The sequence below is a fragment of the Mesocricetus auratus genome, unplaced genomic scaffold, assembly GCF_017639785.1.
Source record: "Mesocricetus auratus isolate SY011 unplaced genomic scaffold, BCM_Maur_2.0 Super-Scaffold_15014, whole genome shotgun sequence".
Lineage (NCBI taxonomy): Eukaryota > Metazoa > Chordata > Mammalia > Rodentia > Cricetidae > Mesocricetus > Mesocricetus auratus.
Window position 1 is genome coordinate 38,147,052 of NW_024429186.1, and position 21,898 is coordinate 38,168,949.

General features: G+C 41.3%; 1 protein-coding gene and 1 long non-coding RNA gene across 6 annotated transcripts in view; one reads left to right on the forward strand and one right to left on the reverse strand.

The window, feature by feature from the left end:
* Positions 1-1,299: 1,299 nt before the first annotated feature.
* Fam71d (family with sequence similarity 71 member D) overlaps positions 1,300-21,898 on the reverse strand; it is a 29,590-nt gene continuing 8,991 nt past the window's right edge. The window contains exons 3-9 of one of the 5 annotated variants that reach the window (XM_040742873.1): positions 21,148-21,298; positions 19,378-19,577; positions 16,711-17,254; positions 13,871-14,109; positions 7,232-7,260; positions 4,389-4,460; positions 1,300-1,439 (exon numbers count right to left, since the gene is read on the reverse strand). In XM_040742873.1, the coding sequence (XP_040598807.1) occupies positions 4,396-4,460; positions 7,232-7,260; positions 13,871-14,109; positions 16,711-17,254; positions 19,378-19,577; positions 21,148-21,297 (1,227 nt within the window). In that variant the 5' untranslated portion in view covers position 21,298 and the 3' untranslated portion in view covers positions 1,300-1,439; positions 4,389-4,395. Of the gene's footprint in view, positions 1,440-1,481; positions 1,631-4,388; positions 4,461-4,733; positions 5,522-6,903; positions 7,261-13,870; positions 14,110-16,710; positions 17,255-19,377; positions 19,578-21,147; positions 21,299-21,898 lie in introns of those variants that run through there. The other 4 variants (XM_040742874.1, XR_005876250.1, XR_005876251.1 and 1 more) reach the window with 4 other exon arrangements.
* LOC121139320 overlaps positions 16,271-21,898 on the forward strand; it is a 28,041-nt gene continuing 22,413 nt past the window's right edge. The window contains exons 1-2 of the long non-coding RNA XR_005876253.1: positions 16,271-16,333; positions 18,679-18,799. This is a non-coding gene — a long non-coding RNA (uncharacterized LOC121139320). The remainder of the gene's footprint in view (positions 16,334-18,678; positions 18,800-21,898) is intronic.

The window sequence follows — 21,898 nt, forward strand, 5'->3', positions numbered from 1 at the left end:
TAGTTTCTGTCCTGCCCAATCCTGCAGCCATTTAGTTCCAAATAAACACACAGAGGCTTATACTAATTACAAACTGTTTGGCTGTTGGCTCAGGCTTCTTATTGGCTACTCTTTTAATTATTAGCTCATTTCCATTAGCCTATGTATCTCTACATGGTCTTGGCTTACCAGTGATGCCCAAGCTTCTTGCTTTCTCAGCAGCTACATGGTGTCTCTCTTGAGACTCACTCTTTGCATTTCTTTTCCTAGCATTCTCTTAGTCTGGTACCTACCTGTACATCCTGCGTGGCTACATCCTGCCTGTCCTTTGGCCGAACAGCTTTCTTTATCAAACAATAAGAGAAACATATATTCACAGCATACAGAAGGACATGCCCCATCATAAAACTAAACAGTTAGCTTTTTATTTAGTGGTGCTGGGGATTGGACTTAGTGCCTTTGGGCATGCTAGGCTACCACTGATTTTATATGTGTGTATGTGCGCACACGTGCATGTGTGCACTTTTGTTTTAGTCACTGTAACAGAATAAATGAAAACACAAAACTTTGGCTCATGTTTTCAGCCTGTAGACCAAGCTGGCCTCGAACTCACAGAGATTTGCCTGCCTCTGCCTCCTAAGTGCTGGAACTCAAAAGTGTGTGCCACCACCACCCTGCTCTAAAATAATTTTATTCAAAAATATATACAAGGATATAACAGCCACTTCAGTCAAAAGATAGGATAGTTCCATGTCTTCCAAAAGTTCTCTGTATATCTTTCCAGTCATTTCCCTCCTAGTCAACTGTGCCCCAGATAGCTACTGACCTATCTCATAAATGAGTTGTTTCCAAATCTTTTAATCACACTGTCTATTCTTTTACTATCTCGCTTCTTTCATTCAACATTGCTTTGTTGACACATTTATAACTAGTTTATTTCTTTTGGTTGCCAAGTGGTATTGCTATATGGACATACCACAGTTTGTTTAACTACTCATCTGTTGATGGATAATTGGGTTGTTTCCAAATTTTTTCTATTATGAATGCACCACTGTGATGAGCATTTGTAATAGTCCTTGATTTAACCGTATGTCTTGTTATGAACATGCTTTTCAACTTTCTTTGCTCATCTGATAAGAATGTCTTGGCTTTGTAAGAATCTTCTGAACCTTTTTCTAAGGTGCCTGTATATCAGTCTTTAGAAGGACTCTTATTAGTAATAACCAGTCTTAGTTGAGACTGTCTTTCCTAATTTGTCACATACAATCTATATCACAGATAACATTTATAAAAAAAAGTCATTTCCACATAGCAAAGTATTTATGTGTACTTCAGATTTTAACACATCCCCAGTAGTAGTCTCTTCTTGATTTCATGGAAATCTTTTTCCCATGTGGAGGTGGGAAAAGAAATTCTTCCCGTCTTTGGAGCGTCAGGTAAAGGAAGACAAATCCCCTATGCTGTGAACCAAGAGAATAGGTAAAGGATTTTTCTCTAGAGGATTACTGTTAAATGGAAATACACACGAGTTTGTGAATTACAATTTTCTTTTAGCTTGGCTACAGAGCTCTTCATGTTCAAATGCTATTTCCACCATTTTCTGGGTATACCTTGAGCAAATATCTTCCAAGCTTCATTTCACCATCTGTAACTAAGGGAAACAAGAGTGCTCTATGGATTCCTGTGCAGGCTAACTGAGATAGTGCATGAAAAGCATGCTTTAGAGTGGCCAGCAGGTTTTAGAATATAATTAAGTGGTAACTGTATTGTGTATGAGTGTTTTGCCTGCATGTATGTATATGTATGTGTACTGCATGCATGTCTGTTGTCCATGGAAGCCAGGAGGATGTCAGATCTGGAACTGAAGTTATGACTGTGAGTTGCTGTGTGGTGCAGGAAACTGAACTCAGCAAGTTCCCTGAACTGCAGAGCCATGTGTCCGACCCCTAAATAGAAACTTTAAAAAATACAAACCATTCTTCAGACCTGCTTCTCCTCTTTGGCTTGGGGTGATGGACATTATAGTCAGGGTCTGCAAATGCTAGGATGGGCAAGTGCTCTACCACTGACCTCAATGCCCAGCCTTATAGTATACTTTAAATGGGATTTCGTAAAAATCTGGTTGAAAAATGACACTCAGTAAATTGTCACTTAGTATCGTGTATTGCTAAATTATGGATTAAATAAATACTATCTAGCACCAAATATTCAGCTCGATCACAAATATGTATAGAACACAGTCTTCGCCGTCAGTGAAACCAAAACACCCAACAGAGTGGGGCTAGTATAACAGTGATGAAAGTAAAACCACAGTAGAACAACTTTTCCTAACAAGCTTATAAACTGAGTTTATAAATTGAAATCCTTATAACTTGCATAGTTTTTTTTTACATATCCACAAACAAGAAGAAAAATACACATCTAAAATAGATTGGCAGAGAGGGAGGAGTGATGAGCAAAGGGGTCAAGACCAGGCTGGAGAAACCCACAGAAACAGCTGACTTGAACAATAGGAGCTCATGGACCCCAGACTGATAGTGGGGAAACCAGCATAGGGCCGACCCAGACTTCCTGATCGTGGGGGGTCAGTTAGGAGGCCTGAGCAATCTATGGGGACCCTGGCAGTGGATCAGTATTTATCCCTAGTATACAAATGGACTTTGGGAGCCCATTCCACATAGAGGAATACTCTCTCAGCCTAGACAAATGGGGGAGCCTAGACCCTGTTCCAAATGATATGACAGACTTTGAAGATCCCCATGGAAGGCCTCACCCTCCTGGGGTGCAGAAAGGGTATGGGATAGGGGATTGGTGGGGGACAGGGGAGGAGGGAAGGGAGAAGGAACTGGAATTGACATGTAAAACAAGCTTGTTTCTAATTTAAATTAAAACAAGGAAAGAAAAGAAATTAGATTGGAAAGGCTTTGAATTCTGAGTGATTAGTATAGCCTTTATTTCTGCCACACAGAAGATATTGCTGTTTTCCTCTTGAGGAGCTTTTTCTGACTTGGGCTTTGCTTTTAGTTTAGTAGTGTGCACTGATCTGACAAAAACCACAGAAGTCAATTTATTTCAAAAGTCTGAAATACAAAATGTATACTTACATAAAATGTCCTACATAGTTTTACTCTTAAGTGAAAGGTTTAAAATTAATTCAAAGAAGCAATTAAAAGATAAAATTAGAGCTGGAAAGATAGCTTAGTGGTTAAGAGCAATTGCTGCTCTCCCACAGGACCTGGGTTCAGTTCCTGGCACCCACATGGTTACTTCTAATTACACTATAGGCTTGGGATGTAGATCAGTAGTGGAGGACTTATGAGTAAGGCCCTGGGCTCATCTCTAAATGCCACTAAAAATAAACCTGTATTTATAATGAAGCTTTTATTCATAACACAAACAAGGGAAGATGTATGCACAGACAAGATAGCTCAGGTAGAGGTGCCTTCTGGCAAACCTGAAGACCTGAGTTCCATCCCTGGGACCTGTACAGTATAAAGTGAGAACCAGTTCCCATGTAGTAGCGGCAGTATGTAATTCTCCTCCAGTGCAGCCCCAAAATCCCCCTGTGTTCTGCCTCTGCGGGTGCTGCCATTCAGCCTACCACAAGAGTCTAGAGAAGAAGCCACAACAAACCCCTCCCTCCACATTTCTGTTCTTTCTTTATTGGCAACTTCACCTCTTTTGTTACAATAGACATAATGAGATTCATGTTTTTTTTTTCAGTGACTGGGAGTTTTTTCTTTTAATTTGTTTTTTTTTATTAAAAGAAGAGAATTTTATTCTTGGCTCTAGGTAAAGACATGATATGTATTTTTTTCTTTGTTTAATTTAATTAGAAACAAGCTTGCTTCACATGTCAATCCCAGCTCCCTCTTCCTCCCCTCTTCTTTTGCCCCTCCACCAGCACCCCAGCCACCCACCCAATCCTCACACCATTCCCCAGGGAGAGTGAGGCCCTCCATGCAGGATCTCCAGAGTCTGTCATTCCCCATGTGTCCAGGCTGAGAAAGCATCTCTCCATGTGGAATGGGCTCCCAAAGTTCATTTGTACACCATGGTAAATATTGATCTACTAACCAAGGCCCCAGAGATTGCTGAGGCCTCCTCACTGACATCACATTCAGGGGGTCTGGATCAGTCCAATGCTGGCCTTTCAGTCATCAGTCTGGGGTCCAAGAGCTCCCCCTTGTCAGGTCAGCTGTCTCTGTGGTTTTCACCAGCACGGTCTTGACCCCTTTGCTCAACACTCATCCCTCTCTGTCACTGGTTTCCAGGAGTTCAGTTCAGTATTTAGCTGTAGGTATCTGTCTCTGTTTAATGAGATTCATGTTAAGAGTCAACTTATTAAGATTTTCTGAAAGTGTCATGTCTGCCACTTAAATCTACATAGTCTTATATTAGAAACTCACCTTTGGGTCATCTAACAGGTATGCCCATTGATTGTGACTTGTTCTGTTTTACTTGGCGCATGTACACTCTCCCTGAGAAAGGGGGAGACAGATGAGGTACAGGTTGAAGAAATTAGAAGAGGATTTGATGTGGGGAGAGAGAGCCAGAGGGGAAGAGGAGCAGGAGTGAGGGGAAGTGTTGGAGATGCCATTAGAGGAGAAGTGGGAAGAAGGAAAGCCAGAGATGAGAGAGAAAAGGGCACACAAGGAGAAAACTTAATTTGGGTCTCAAATTCGAACGATGTCCTAACCACCTCGCCAAGAGTCTACGTTCTCTCCATTGGAGCTCACGGTTGGGTCACAAACCTGGTCCCTTCCGGGGCTTTCCCTCCCTTTTCCTTTTTAGTTCAGGTTTCACAAGCAGGGAATGAACGTGGCCGCTTAGAACTTGATTTGTAATATTGAACAGGAAGATGAAAAAGAAGTAGGGTGGGAAGGAGACAGTATTTCATATACCTTATCTTTGATCTCACTTTTTTTTTTCATCTAGGAAAAATACTGTGGCACCAGAGAAAAGCCTGCCATCTGGGCTCACTACAAAGGAATCAGAAACAGTTGAGGAGAAGGAAGCCTTGAAAGGTAAGAAATGACAAGAAAGGAGAGAAATGGACTCAGGTCCAGAGCGACAGGTCTAGTTTGGGGTCTGCCCTGTCTGTCATTTCACGGCCTTGTGTATAGAAGCGGTGCGTTCGAAGTGCCACTTTGGATCAAACACTGTGAGGAAGAGAAGGAAACCCCCTTCAACTGCAGAGGATGTGGGAGAGGAATCGGGTGTCTGTCCTCAGCTAGCACTGCCTGGGAGCTGGGAGAGAGAATCAGACAAGTTCGCACCGCACCAGGGATTTACTTTCCTTCTTTGGGCAGCATTATTATTCTGGCCTTACCTAGAAATTAGAATTGCAGACACATTTTTAGCCTTTGTTCATCCTGAGTTTAATAGAATGAGGGTTTAGGATATGGTAGTCTTTGCTTTCTTGAGGTAAAGAGTGTTAACAAATGGGAAGAGTGTGTGGAAGGGGAAATCACGAGCTAGAGGAGAGTGAAAAGGGGAAAGGAAATGCTAATCAGGGGGAAAACTGAAAAACTGTATAAGCCTGAGAAAGAAAAATGGGAAGACATGGAGAGGAGAGAAGAAAGCAATGGGAAAGCATGTGAGAGAAAACAAAGGGGAAAACAGTTAATGTTCTGTGGCAACCTGCATGCCACACTGTAAACTGTGCCATGCTGTGATTCAGCAAGCTCCAGGGGCACTTTTGCTACTCCTTTGTGGGATCTGTGGTTAACCCTGGTGACCCAGACACCCACTTCAAGCTGCCTGCTAGCTTTACAGAAATGGGCCATCAGCAGCATAAAATTATTAGCTTTTAGAAAAATAACTGTCAAAATGCCCTCTTCAGCCCAATGGCCCAGCTGTACACACAGAGACAGATAAATGCCATATTCATGCAATGGAGGAAGTACTGTTAGAACTAAAGCCTGGGCCTTCTGACTCAACATCAGCATTCAATTGCCTTTCTTCAGTGCTTCCCTCCGTACCTCTGGCTCTCTTTCCCAGATTGTTTCATGGACTTATATGTCCTCGTCATGCTGTCTCCCAAATATTCATTCATGTTCTTTGTCTCTCTTGTTCATACATGTAGACTGAGAATAATTCTCTGCGTGGGCACATAAGTGTGTGGTGGGTGTACATGTATATACATGTATGTGAGCACCTGTGTACATGTGGAGATCAGAGGACATCCTCAGGTGTGTGCATCTTGACTTTTGGAGCTTACAGATTCAGCTAAGTTGATCAGTGGCCCCCAGGATCCTCCAGGCTCTGTGTGGTGCTGTACTATATTGGGCTAGAGAGGTTGCTCAGTGGTTAAGAACACTGGCTGATCTTTTCAGAGGACCTGGGTTCAGTTCCCAGCACTCACTTGATGGATCACCACTGGAACTTCAGTTCCATGGCATCTGATACCCTCTTCTGACCTTGCCCAGTATCAGGCACACACACACACACACACACACACACACACACACACACACACACACACACACACACAGTGCACATATACACATGTAGACAAAACATTCATACACATAAAATAAATAAGCAAATCTTTTTTAAAAAGTTATTATTGACCCAATAATCTTCTTTCCTTTACTTTTTTGGTAGAACTGACTCAAGTATGACCATAAATGTCTTTAAATAGTGTTTTTTTAAAGTATTTTTCCTCTCCTTTTAAATCAAGTTAAATAGTCCTCTGTATTCTTTCCATACTATTCTTTATGCGTGTGATGTAGCTGAGGCTTAGTTCAGCTCACAGAATGGTTCAGAGGTGAGTCCCCAAAGGGCAAGGTTTCCACATCAGCCTATATGACAACTGCCTTGTCAAATGCTTGCTGTTGAATGTTAAAGACTCCTTAAGACATGGGAATGTGTTAAGAAGAAATTCCCAAGCATTAAATAAAAGTGAGTGTTAGGCTGAAGACATAAGTGGGAAGAGCAGAGGGGCAAGTAATTTTTAATTTACCAAAAATGCTCCCCATACAGATCTGTAAGGATGTGAGGTTCTGTTACTGCTGTGGGTTGGACTCCATCCGTAGCAGTCTCCTCGGAGTGGTTCATGCCTGATCAGATTCAGGGAACTGGGGAATCAGAGTGACCGGCACACCTGGGAGAGTCTCTCAAGGGTGAAGTGTTTAGAACGGGAAGGCATCAAAGTCCAGCTGGAACCCTTCGTTCTACTGTTATAAGAACCCGGGTGACTCCTCTACTGAAGAGCACAATAAAACTTGTCTTGGAATTCGTTTCTTACCTGAAGTGTCTGAATCAGTGTTTGTGCTCCTGTAAAAATAAACAACACATTTCAAGGAGCTGTCACTGTGACCACAAATATTTACACAAGAACGGCCGGGTCTGAGATCACTAGTCATTTTCAAAATGCTTCAGGAGTAGCAATGAACCATGCTTAGCAAATCTAGACTGTTAGTGATTACACCAGGGTAAGATTGTTTATTTACATTCTATCCAATTCATAAAAGTCACAACATCAAATTGTATGTAATAGCATAAAGTCTGCTTGCATCTCCACCAGCTGCTACTCAGCCTTTCCCCTCTTGGAGTGTGAGAGAGTTCCCTGCCCACATACTTGTAGAGGCAGTTATGACTCATACAACCTCACCTTCCTGGCTAACTCCTAAAAATGCCTCTGGAATAAAAGTTAGGTGACTTCCATTATGTTCTTAAAATATTACATCTTTCTTTTGTAACTAACATTTTTAATTAGATGATAGCTACTAATTATGTTCCCAGTGCAAACAGGCAGCAAAAAGGAGTTCATAGTATACCAGAAATATTCCCCATACAAATATGTCCCCATGGAACAGAACTCAAGAGGATTACTTAGAATAGCAATTTAGTTTTGTTTTTATTTTCTTATTTATTTCTTCCTAGTATTTAGTAGATTAATGGTATAGGAAGCTAAAGGGTAAAGTCTTAAAGAATTTAATTTGCCAAGTTACAATATCCTTGTATCATTATTTTGCTGCTTATGTAGGAATTCATATAATTTCTAATGATCATATAGGGAAACATAGCACCTACTAAGTGCTTTTCACCCTGTTAGCTTTGTAAATTTTATTAACAACAACAACAACAACAAAACAATAATAATAACAACAAAGAGCCAAGGGGGCTGGTGAAGATGTCTCAAAGGGTAAAAGCACCCGCTACTGAGCCTGAAAACCTGAGTGTGATCTCCAGACTCCACATGGTAGAAGGAGAAAACCAGCTCCCACAAGTTGTTCTCTGACCTCCACACAAGCATCCTGACACATTCATTCCCCACCCACACTAAATGAATAAATAAAATGCAAAAATAATCTAAAGATAAAACAAAAACAATGCTGGGTGTGGTGATATAGGTTGAGAGACAGAGGTTGGTGGATATCTTTTGGGTTCGGGGCCGTGTGGCCAACATAGTAAACTGCAAGCTAGCTAGGTGTCTTGGTTAAGGTTTATGTTGCTGTGAAAGGGCATTATAATTACAGCAAGTCTTACATTTTAAAAAAAGCATTTAATTGTGGTGGCAGCTTACAGTTTCAGAGGTTCAGTCCATTATCCATTATCATCATGGGAGCATGACGACATGAAGGTATATGTGGTGCTGGCTACATCTTGACTTGCAGGCAACAGGAAGTGGACTGAGGCACTGGCAGGTAAACTGAGTAGAGGAAACCTCAAAGCCCACCCCCACAGAGATACACTTCCTTTAACAAGGCCACAACTACTCCTAACAAAGCCACACCTCCTAGAGGTACCTCTCCTCCCTATGAGATTATGGAGGCCAATTATATTCAAAGTTCTACACCAGAGTTACATAGTGAGATACTGTCTCAAGCCAGCAAGCAAACAAAACTACCAGAACAAAACAATTAAGAGTTGGGGATGTGATTCAAGGTAGAGCCCTTGCCTAACATGTCCAAGGCCTTAGGTTCAATTCCCTGAACTGAAGAGAAAAAGCAATTAAGAGCTAATATAGGGATCTAGAGAGGTGGCTCAGCAGTATATATTTCTCTTCCTGAGGCCCTGAGTTCAGCTTGTAACACTCCAAGGGACCCAGTACTTTCTGCTGGTCTCCATGGCATCTATGGCAACTGCACTCACATGTACACAACCCCACACACATATGTGCCAAGAATCTAATGCTGGGGGAGCTTTTAGAGAGATGAAATGATTCTTGTGACCATACATTCATCAAAACCTATAGAACTTAGTATGAAGTATGAACCTCTATGTTATAAACTGTAAACTACAGCCACTTAATAACAGCATATCAGCATTGGCACATTGATTATACCATGTCAAGTAACTGAGAAAACTGGGGTGTGCAAGGGGAGTGGCTGTGGTTGTAGCTGCTAATTTATTCTATACATTGAAAGTTGTGCTACCAAGTAAAGCCTGCCAATCAATTGTTCTAGACATGCGGCAGTTTCATAGCCAAAATGCAAAGGAAGAGATGGTGGCCTAACAGTCTCATGAGGTTAGAGTTCAATTTATGGTGTTTGTAGGATATTAGTTCCTGGGAGTAATTGTGTTGTCAGAGTGGAATAAAATAGAAGGGTGATGTCAGAGTGCCTGGGCCTGACAAATAATTATTCAGGACAAATTTGCTAAACTGGATGGATTCATTTATATCATTGAAGGAAGACATCCTAGGGTTTCTATTAGGCCCACACTGGTGTTTAGCAGTGGATGCTCTGTTTCCCATGGGCTGGCATTGCTTCTGTCCTGCATCTTCTATTTCTGTCTTCCTTCTGTTTCTGACTAATGGTTTCTGTTTCTCCTTTATTACCCCTTCCTCCTATTTATTGTTTATTTATTTTTTTAAGCTTTTCCCCTTTTTCCTCTAGCATGTTGGGTTTACCAGTAGCCTTTCTGCAGGAAGTCCCAGGTTGACCTGAGTTGCATATTGACAGTGTGCTAAAAATAAAATAAAAAAAATTCTTAAGGGTAGGGTTGTAGCTTAGTGGCAGAGTGCTTGTCTAGCTAGAAGACCCTATAGTCAGTCCCCATTGCCTAGGATGGTAGGACACACGCATCAGTGGTCTGGGGACATTTATTTGTTTTAGTTGCTTCTCCACCTCTACTAGGAAGTAGAAAACTTCCTGTGGATAATAGCAATAACCAAAGTGAGCTGTAAGTATGTATAGCTAGCTCCTAGCCTTGGAGAATTCCTACAAAAAGACTCCTGAGTTTGAGTTGACTGTTTTTCATTTGGGTATAAAATACACATACATACCCACATCCACACACTGAACAAACAAAAGCAATTGAAGAAATTAAAAACTCAAATATTTAGTAAAGGTGCTAAGAGACCTAAACCCATAAGCATGGAATTATGAAGTCTTCAAGGTGGGAAGCATCCCTCAGAGTTAAAGTGTCCTGTTAGTGTATGAATCTCTTGGTTCAATCCACAGCACTCCTTCCCCCAAATTATCAGTACAGAGTTTAACATTTGTAAAGCAGATTCAAACGAAGCATGGAGAGGCAAAAAGAAATGTTGTTAGTCAAAGGTCTATTCTGTACCAACAAAAATCAGATGGGAAAATAATAAATTATTTTTAACACTAAAATAAGCTAGAAGAACAGGAAGTTATATCATTGCCCCAGCTACACAGGAGAGTTCCTTTTTTTTGTTGTTCTTGGAGCAACAAAAATAATTTTCAATGGCAAAGTGTGATTCATTTGCTAGATAATATTTACCTGGCACATTGTATGCATTAAGAACAAGGGATAAACAGTGAAAAATAATCAAGTCCCTGTCATTTGAAGTGCTTTATTTCAGTGGAGAAGGCAGATCATAAACAAACAAAATATACTATGGCAGCTAGGATGTGCTGTGATTAAATCTGGGATGATGGGAGCTACAGAGGGAGAAAAGTAGTGATTTGAGGAAGGCAAAAAAGAGTAAGTGTGGAGGGGCATATTTGAGCAGACAACTAAGAGAACAGAGTTCCAAGCTGCCTAATAATTACAAATATCTCCCAAATAAACCATTTTAAACACACACACACACACACATAATTTGGTTATGTACATATGAACAAAATGGGAAGAGAAAAATGGACTATCTTCCTAAGTAACTGATTGAAATTCATAACATTTCCAATTGAATTACAAGACAGAAACAGTAAATTGACTCCAGGAGACAGTCACAAACTTGAAAAGTGTGTTTTGGGCCTGTGAGATGGCTTGGCCCTATTGTAGTCCTTGCTACCAACTCTAATGACTTCGGTTTGATCCTTGGGACCTACAAGATGGAAGGAGAGAACTTACTGCTACAGTATCCTCTGATTTCTGTACATGTGCATACAAATACAGGACAAACAAAGAAATGTAAAAAACAACTGGAAAAAAGATGTCTGTCACACTCACGCTGTCCTCATATGTGGTGGGGAACTTTACTGCAACCAGATCATGAATCAACTAACTGTCCATCTACACAACAAATAGTTATCCTTTCACTTGCAGAAATACATATCAAAGTAACAACTCAAAGAGGGAAGTAATTTATTGGAGCATAGTATTTCATAGTTAAAACCTGCTGGTAATCCACATGACCACAGAAGAAGGGCTAATCAGGAAGCAGTCTGTTTTAGTACACAGAGATGCTCACCAGAAAAGACAAGCATGCAGAACTGAGGAGGACTAGAAGAGAAAATCCAAAGACGAATATACAGCAGGGTTTTATTTTACAGCAGGATGGGAAGAAGCCACAGTCTGAACATAACTAATGAGTAAAGGAATTAGTATTTGTTGTAGCTATTGATAGGTATTTATTTTCTGTTTTAAAGATTTATTTTTCTAATTATGTATATGTGGGGAAGGGGTGAGGGTTTGTACACATGTGAATGCAGGTACCCTCAGAGTCTAGGAGAGGGTACTGGATGAGGTCTCACTATGTAGCCCTAACTAGCCTGTGTAGACCAGGCTGGCTACTAACTCAGAAAGATTTGCCTGTGTCTGTTCCCATATGCAGGAATGAAAAGTGTGTACCAGTGTGTCTGGCAGTTAAACATGCTATAACTATTTTTGTTTGTTTTTAGAGACAGGGTGTCTGTAGCTTTGGAATTTACTCTGCAGATCAGGCTGGCCTCAAACTCACAAAGATCTGCCTGTCTCTGTCTCCTGAGTGCTGGCATTAAAGGCATGTGCCATCACTGCCTGGCATTATTACATTTTTTATATTTCTTTGTTTTATTACAATTGATAGAACTTCTTATAAAGTATACAGACATATTAATGGAGACATTCTTAATTTGTTTTAAATTTTAAGTAGAACACATTTAGAATTAAGTTTTATTACTACTATTGTGAGTATATATGTTGTGTGTATGAGTATATATGATATATGTGTGAGTGTGTGAACACGTGTGTGTGTGTGTGTGTGTGTCTGTCTGTCTGTCTGTCTGTCTGTCTGTGTAGGTCAGAGATCATTTTCAGTTCTCTCGCTTTGCTTCTGGAAATCTAACTCATGCTATCAGGCATGTACAGCAAGACTTTTATTTACTGAGCCATTTTGCTGACCCTAGAATTTTTTTACTAAAAAAATGCTAGGTGTAGTGGTGTTGCTTATGGTCCTAATACTTAGGGCTAAGATAGAAAGATCATAAGTTCAAGACTGGCATGAGCTACATAGTGAATTTGAGACCAGTCTGAGCTATGTAGTAAGACTCAAAACAAAAGTAAATAACTTTGTCATGATCCTGGGACACTTACTATTAAATAGGTATTTTCTGTTACCAAGAATATACATTTTCCAGTGTGGTCAAAATGTCATGACCATTCTGTTCTGTATTTGTGTGACTAATACTAAGTTTCTCCAGGTTTATGCTAAACTTGCTACATTTTGCCCACCAAGATTCTAAGACGTGAGAAATCTTTGATCTTCATTGTAACAAGTAGGATAAACTCAGAATAATATTTATTGTGCTGTTTTTGTCTGGCTTAGAAAAAGTAAATTAAAGTTTTAAGAAATAAAATATATTTTGTAGAGTTCTATAAGAAAAATGGCATAAACCAAAAGATAATTCAGAGTTAAAAATAAAAATAAAAATAAATTCTAGTTGATTTCATTCCGAAGTTAATTTTTCTTATCCTGTGTATGTGTGCTGAGGATCAAACCCAAGGCCTTGTGTTTTCTAAGTATGTAATCCGCCACTTGGCTTCCCCTCCCAATCCTTCTTTTAATATGTTTAAAAGGTAGACACAGTTGCATTCCTCATTTTTATTTTTACTAATGTAAGTTATTTAAGGCAGGGTCTAACTATGCTTCTCAGGCTGTCCTGGAACTCGTGTGCTGAAGGGGCTCTCTTGCCTTAGCCTGCAGAGTAGCTGGGACTATGGGTATGGGCTGCCAGCTAATGAAGCTGTTAGATCTTTTGAAGTGTTACCCTAGAATGACTTGTACCTTCATACCGCTACAGCATTCACTCACTTTCAGCTTGCAATCATCTTTGCTGTAGAAGTATTAAAACAATGGAAATAGTTTTCTCAATAGTATTGGAAGTAAAGGCTACATAGAGGCTCTGTAGAAGAAAATGTAGCTAAGTATAGAGATGAAAATACCCACAATCTTTCTAGAAGTCAACACTCCATCTCTAGAATGTGGGCCCTGTGCTACTACTCTTCATTTCTTAAAAAGCATGCTTTTGGCGTTTGGCCAAAAGCCGGAATACCAGTGCAGAAGCCTAAGAAGCTGGTATGGAAATAAAAATTAACCAAGACTGACTCAAATATGGTTGGCTAAGAGGTACCTGTGTCATCGTTCTGTCACATTGTATCTGTCTGAGAGTCTTCAGAGACAAATGCCTGAGTTACAAGGAAGCAATCACACATCTGTATGTGTAGTGTACACTCCCCGAATGCCCACAGCATTTCCCATGCTACTGACCTGGATACTGTAGCCTTGAGACCCGCTTTTGGAAGGTCAGTCATCTTTTCTTCCCTGGTTTCATCATCCATTACTTTGCATATGTTTCCCTCACTTTTTATAGGAGCCAAAGAAGTCTGGAAACATTTTTCACCTTGGAAAGTGATTGTTAGGTCTGAGATGGTGACATGTTTGGGGGATTCTCTGAACTCGTTCTTACTGTTCATGTTTCGTAGACACCCATGTTTCATGACATTTTCCTTGAGAAATGACAAGCAAGAGCAAATCAGATAGCAGAAGGACACCGTGTAGAAGCAGATTGTATGTGGAGCAGTTTCTAGTCACTTCATCTGAACTTACTGAGTGTTCACAGGTCTTGGGAACCACGGCAGGCCCCACCGCAGCCTAATGCAGTGCATTCAATTCAGAGTGCCACACACCAGAGTCACCTCACACAACATGACTGGTATCTAGTCACATCACTCATCTTTGCATTACAGGGTAAGGAAGGTTTTCTAGAAATACATCTACTCTTCAGTCAGGCTGCTCTTAGGAGCATCTAGTAGCTTGGGGATCATAGTCTAACCCAGTGGTTCTCAATCTTCCTATACTGTAACACTTTAATACAGTTCCTCATGTTGTGCTGACCCCCAACCATAAAGTTATTTTTGTTGCTATTTCATAACTGTAATTTTGTTCCTGTCATGAATTGTAAATATAAATATGTAGGATATCTCATGTGACCCCAGAAGCTTGGACTCACAAGCTTCTGTCAGGTGCTTTTGCCACCAGGTCTGGCTGATTGTCATCAGAATTTTCTACCTGTCATTAAAAACTGAAAAACTATTTGAATATATCCTACTTTAAAAGTACTTACCTATAGCATAGGAAACAGAATTCAGAAGAGTAACTAAGGTATAAACCACAGATATTTCCTCAATATAGAGACAAACTGTTATTCATAGTATGTGTTGTTTCTTTTGTATGTATGTGCAATGCATGTGTGTTCAAGTGCATGTCCATGTGTACACACATGTGCATGCATGTGCTTGTCGAGGCCAGAAGTCTACATGGGCATCTTCCTCCCTGCATCTTATGTTTTGAGGCAGCATTTCTCTACGGGCCTAGAGGCTCACCGACTAGCCTGGACTGGCTCCTCAGGGCTGGGATTTTCAGGTGTGTGGCAGCATGCCAGCTTTTTATGTAGGTGTTGGGGGTCAGGCCCAGGCCCTCACACTTGTGCAGGAGGAATTTACTAACTGAGCGTCTCCTCGGCCCCATTTTCCTTTAGAGTGTATGTAACAGTGAACTTTTACTTCTAAGAGATTATTACCCCCCCTTTTTTACTTGGCCTTTTGGGCCAAGAAACATTTTTTGGACAATTTTAACAAGCACATCACACTAATTGGTCTAATAGAGTTTTGCCATGAGCTTGATATACTTTGGGAGCCCCTAAACAATTTGAATATGGCACTTGCTTTTTGTAGTTCTAACTTTGCCTGACGGTTCTTGGCAGGAGTTTCTAGTGGTTCTCAGTCTGTGGATTGTGACCCCCTCAGGGTCAAACAAACCCCTTCGCTGGGGTCACATGAGATATCCTACATATTTATATTTACAATTCATAACAGGAACAAAATTAGTTATGAAATAGCAACAAAAATAACTATGGTTGGGGGTCAGCACAACATGAGGAACTGTATTAAAGTGTTACAGTATAGGAAGATTGAGAACCACTGGGTTAGACTGTTCTCATACTTTCATTACTTTGCTATTTATTATAGCCATGGTGTGGATATGGGATGATTAACATCTTCATTGTGTATGTAGGGTTGTGGGTTGAACCCAAGGCCTTGTATGCACCAAGTACATATGGTATCACTGAATCATAGCCCCAATCCATGATTCACATCTTTGTAAATGAACTCTTCATTCCTGTTAGAGGATGCCTGTGAGGCTTAAAGGGTATCACATCCCCTAGAAGAGGAGGTATCGGCAGTTGTGAGCTTAGGATGTGGGTGCTGGGAACTGAACTGGGGTCCTCTGGAAGAGCAGGAAGTGCTCTCTATTGCTGAGCAATCTAGTTAGCCTGCGATATGTAAAATGCTCAGTCCCTTAATTCAGTTTGCTAAGTCCCCACTTCCTAATGTGGCTCTCAAGGTTTGCAAGTGATTTTCTTAGTTCTGTGTTCTTTTTTCTTTTTGTACTCCCTGACCTTTTCTAAAGCCAGCAACTTTTTTTGTTTTCTGATTTCTGTCCTCATATTTTCTTATTGAAGCTTCAGTCCATCCTCATATTCAAATCATAAAATAGCATTATATTATATTATATTATCATTCTCATTTTAGGTTGTTGTGTAGGTTCAGCCATTTAGCCAGTCATATATAGAATACCCAGAAGGCTAAGATTCTAACCCAGGTCTTCTGATTCTGACCCTGAAGTTCTTTTTATCACACCACTGCTTGCTGATACTGCGGCAAGTTTGAGGTAAGGATGGTCAGTATTTCAGGGAATATTTTATGACTTATACCGGGCTCAGGGGTTGAGTCCTTTGTTAAAATTGTATTACTCAGAGTTGGTTCTGCAGCGTTTTCATCATCGCTGTTAACAGAGAACTTGGTCACAGCTCCCACGCTTGATCATTGAAGAATGAAAGTTTCAGCTGGCGGTGGTGGTGGTGGTACACACCTTTAATCCCAGTACTCAGGAGGCATAGGCAGTCAGATCTCTGTGAGTTTGAGGCCAACCTGGTCTACAAAGCCGCTTCCACAACAGGCTCAAAAACTTTATATAAACCCCGTCTTGAAAAACAAAACAAAGCAAACAAACAAGCAAAAAGAATGAAAGTCTCCTACAACACATACCTTTTCCTCTTGCTTGGCCTTTAATATGTCGTCGTTTTCAAATACTACTGTAACCCCTGAGATGTTTGTGTCATCTTTTTCTTCTATGACTTCTGTGACTTCTGTGACAATTTTTATATCTGGAACATCTGTGGCCTGATATTCTGGAATGTCAGTGACGTCAGTGACGTCTGTGATATCGGTGACATCTGTAAATTCTGAGAAGTCTGCGCTTTGATTGATGTTAGCAGAGTATATGCGAGCGTGTGGGTGCATGGCCCGTATCTCTGAGAAAGCTGTCATCTCCATGATGTCCATTGAGTCTGTGATATCCGTGCTGTTTGTGATTTCTGAGAGGCTTGAGACCTCTGATACTTTGGAAGTTCTGGCTTTCTCCTGAGTCAAGAGGGCGATGAGGTCTACCCACTGAGAAAATATGATATCCTGTTTATATACAGGAGCACAGAGCTGTAAATAGTAGGCTCGGCCACTTATCAGCTTTACTTTGAGTCTCATGTTCTTAGCACTGTGCACAGAAAGAGTCACAAACTGCAGTGGGAGAAACCTACAAACAAATGGAAATGTAGTGTCATCTGAAGACCTATTTGGAGACCTATAAAAAGACTTTTCCAGCTTGGAGAATGAGACGATCAATGGTCTTGTGTCCCAGATCAGTGTAGGTGGGACCTCCTGAGAGACATCTCGTCTTATTAAATGTTCAGAACATCTTCCTAAATGATCAGAACATCATTTATCATGAGAAACTGTACATCCTAATTATAATTAATCCTGAAAAGTTGAGGCTTAGGGTTAGCGAGATGGCTCACCAGGCAAAGGTGCCCACAGACAAACTTCAATCTCTAGGACCCACATATAAAGGACAAGGTGATTTCACAAACTTGTCTTCCAACATTGGACTTGCAGATGCACACACACACACACACACACACACACACACACACACACACTCTCTCTCTCTCTCTCTCTCTCTCTATATATATATATATATATATATATATATATATATATATGTATATGGATTTTAGGCATGAGTCAGGGGAGTGCCAGCATATAATCCCACTGTCAGAGAGTCTGAGAAACAGAACCTTCATCCAGCGACTGATGGAAGCAGACGGAGACACCCACAGCTAAACACTGAACTGAACTCCTGGAATCCAGTGACAGAGAGGGAGGACTGATGAGCAAAGGGGTTAAGACTGGGCTGGTTTAATCCACAGAAACAGTTGACCTGAACAAGGGGGAGCTCTTGGACCCCAGACTGATTCAGACCCTCTGAATGTGGTTGTCAGTGAGGAGGCCTAGGTAATCTATGGGGCCTTGGGTAGTATTTATCCCTGGCATATAAATGGTCTTGGGCTGCCCATCCCACAATGAGGGATGTTCTTTCAGCCTGGACTCTTGGGGGAGGGCCTAGGCCCTGCCCTGGATGAAATGACAGACTCTGAAGATCCACCATGGAGGGCCTCACCCTCCCTGGGGATCGGAGTGGAGATTGGGTGGAGACTGGGGGTGCCTGGTGGGGAGGGCAGGGGAGAAGGGGAAGGAAAGGAGCTGGGATTAACATGTGAAAGAAGCTTGTTTCTAACTTAAATAAAAAAGGAAGAAAAAAAGTAATCAAAGTTGAGGTTTAGACATCTAGGAATTCAAATGTAAACTACATTGAGATTTCTTTTTTTTTTTTTTTTTGTTTTTACAAGACAGGGTTTCTCTGTATTGTTTTGGAGGCTATCGGTCCAGCCTGGCCTCGAACTCACAGAGATCTGCCTGCCTCTGCCTCCCGAGTGCTGGGATTAAAGGCGTGCGCCACTACCGCCCGGCTTGAGATTTCTTATTATCCCGGTCAGAATGGTTACTAGCATGAAGACAACAGGTGCTGCAATGACGCAGGAGGAAAATGGAAAGCATTTGAAGAAATAGGAGATAAAGCGTTTACTATGTAAGCCTGATGGCCTGCTTTTCCACTTTCAGAACTCAGTACAAGCATCAAATTCTAGCTTGCCGTTACTGGGGAGGAGGAGAAGACAGGAAAATCTCTGGCTCCTGGACTAGCTAATCTGGAATACACAGCAGTGAACAAGTTTATATCAAGGTAGAATGTGGATGACTGTCACCTGAGGTTGTTCCCTGACCTCCTCATGTACACCATGACACACATACACCCTTGTGTGAACACACACATATGCACAAGTAACGAGTATGCATGCACACACACAATTACACAAATATACAAGATAAGAAAGTGAAAGGAGAGTGTGTGAGATGCAGCTCAATGGGATGGGGTTGGGGAACATGGGGGTAAAGAAGGATGGATATGGTCAATGTACTTAGTACACATATATGAAAAAGTCACACAATAAATATAGTGATGAAAGTGTCTAAAATGAAGTTGAAAGCTACTTGATCAAGATCATAGACCAAGTTAGTGGCTGAGATGAGGCCAGAACAAATCCTGATGAAGAGAGCCTGCTGTGGGAGGAAGGGCAAGCTCTAGAGAGACTCTGCTGAGCCTTCAGTCCTTGTTACTGTAGTCTTTTTTCCCCACTTAATTGTTAGTTGTCATAGACCATTTTTTTTCTGGATGCTCTTAGAGACACCCCTGCATCATTTGAGAAAGCAGTGCACCTGAAGTGTTCCTTTGGAACCCTGGTCATCATTCTTGTGACTCACCTGGTGAGCACCAGATTCTCTGTAGAGGAAGGTGTCAGGAGGCTTTTAAAGATGGGATCTGATTCTTTTCGAGCCTCTGGTGTCAGATGTGCCAACAGCATCATGTTGGGGGTCTTGAGGATGGGATTGGAAGAGCAGATGCCTACAGTCACCCAGTTAGCTCGGTTATGCAGATAAATAGATTCACCTCTCCTATTGACCTGAATGCAGAGAACAGGAAAGGAGTCTCTTGATAGAAGGCATGGATCTAGAACCCTTGCTTGCTAAAGCAGTGTAAGGGAGGCCAGAGGAGAAGAAGGGAGTGAGTCATGGTACCTCACAATGACTGCCCACAGTCTCTGGTTTGTGGGGTCTCCTAGGGAGGACCAGTACTAGTGAGTGAGGTAACTATCGGGACTTAAGGGTACTATGGGATGTTAGCTGGTCATGTGCTAGCACGCATTTAGCAGTTAGTTCAAGTGAATGAGCACTCCGTGTGCTCTCTGAGATGCTTTCCCCCCCCTCACTTGGAACTCCAGAGGCAGAAATCATGGTATCTTGCTGCCAAAAACTAGCCAGGAAAAACTGGGCATCTTAGAGAGTATGACTGCAATGATATGGGTCTGTGGCTGATATGTAGACCACAAACTACTCCCTCCCTGTGTTGGGCCAGGGCTATGCAATTAGAGTGTACAAGAGATAATATGAAAAATGGTATAGGAAGAAAATCGAAAATGAAAGATTATTAGCAGGACAAGTAACTGAAAGCCAAAAACAGTAAATTATGACATCATGTATTCCAGGGCATCTTGTGTTCTAGGACACCACTGAAATGTGTCCTGGAGACTTGGCTCCTCCCCACGGTACACTGGGCACAGAGAAGTCACACTAGTCCTGCTATCAGTCAGAGAATACATTATGAAGCACGAACCCTCCTTATCTTTGAAGTATCTGCCACCTTCCTTGTCATACTCTGTGGGATCAGCTCTGTGTTCAACATCGGACACTGTCATGACATTTCTGTGAGGGGCAGGCATGGTTCACACTGCTGAGCCCATATCTTTGCTTGGACAGTCCAGTGCTGAGTGTTGAGAGGAAAGCCAGCACTACTCCCAGGTGTTCTGTGGCTTCATTCAGAATGCAGGTGCATTCTTACAAGAAAAAAAGCAGTTTTCTCTGATACTATTTGACAGTTTTATTTCCTGTTCAGAGCCAATGTATAAGATTCATTTCAGTTCTTAGCACTTCCCAGGTTGTTGTTTATTTAGATGGGCACTAGGGAATGGACCCAGGGATTGTGAATGCTATGCAAGGGCTCTACCATTGACCCCATCTCCTGCCTTAGATGCTTGTCTTTAAAATATAGGTCTAGGGGCTATAGAGAGCTCTGCTGTTAAGAACCTGCTGCTCTCATAGAGAGTCTGGTTTCAGATACCAGCATCTACATGGTGGCTCACAACCATCTGTAGGCAAGCCACTCATATACATAAATATACAATTTTAAAAGTTAAAAACTCCAAGAAAGAAATGATCTGAATACCTACTGTGATAGTATGTTCTAAAAATTTTGTGTAACAAGATTATGACATTTATGGTAGAATTTGGTCAGAATACTTGCCTTGGAGTTTGTTGGGAACATCTGAAGTGACTTTTCCTATAACACTAATTTTCCCCCTCAACACCACAGTGTCCCCTTAGCACATTAAAAATTCACTTCTCAACCTTTCACTGTCTGAGCAAATGAAATATGGAAGTTACTAGAACTTAATTGAGAGTGCAAGTGCTATTTACCTGAATAAAATTGCTCTCCAGAATGGGAGGAGATATAAAAGGGGAATACTCTCCTCCATCCAGTATATTCTTAAGATGCCCTAGACCATGAGACTGTGGGATCCAGAGAGGCTCCTGCTCATCCGCTTCCATCTTGTTCTTCTTCATCATGCTGACATGAGACATCAGAGAAGTGAGAGAGTGGGAAACAAACTGGTGAATACACAAAGAAGGTCACCGTTACACAGCCTCTTTTGGTTGTTACTGAGTAAGTTTTTATCGAAACCTGTAATCTGCTTGACTCCACTCCAGGCATTGTAGGCACGTGTACATCAGCCGCTCATACTTTAGGGGTGGCTGACAGTAACAAACAGAAAAGGTGTCTGCTAGTACAGACGCCAGTCATAAAAACGGGATGGATGTGTGACTGGCAATCCTTACTAGGGTGGGAAGGAAGGTATAAGGGGACTTCAACACATGCCTTCTAGCCCAAACCATTATGTTCTATCTTCCCACTTCATTAACCATGGAGGGATTTCATGTCCTTTTGTGTAAATATATAAAAACTGCATTAAGCACCCCTCACATGACTGGGCCTTAGCTTTTGTTAGGGGGCAAATGGGATATCTATCTAATTCATGACAGTACATTCCCTGCTACATAACTCAGGCTGTGCTTCTCTGAAGATAACTTTAACAGCAAACAATGATGCTATGACTCTGATTTTACCTTTTGTCTATCAAAAATGACTGTAGGAAGGGAAGAAACAGAA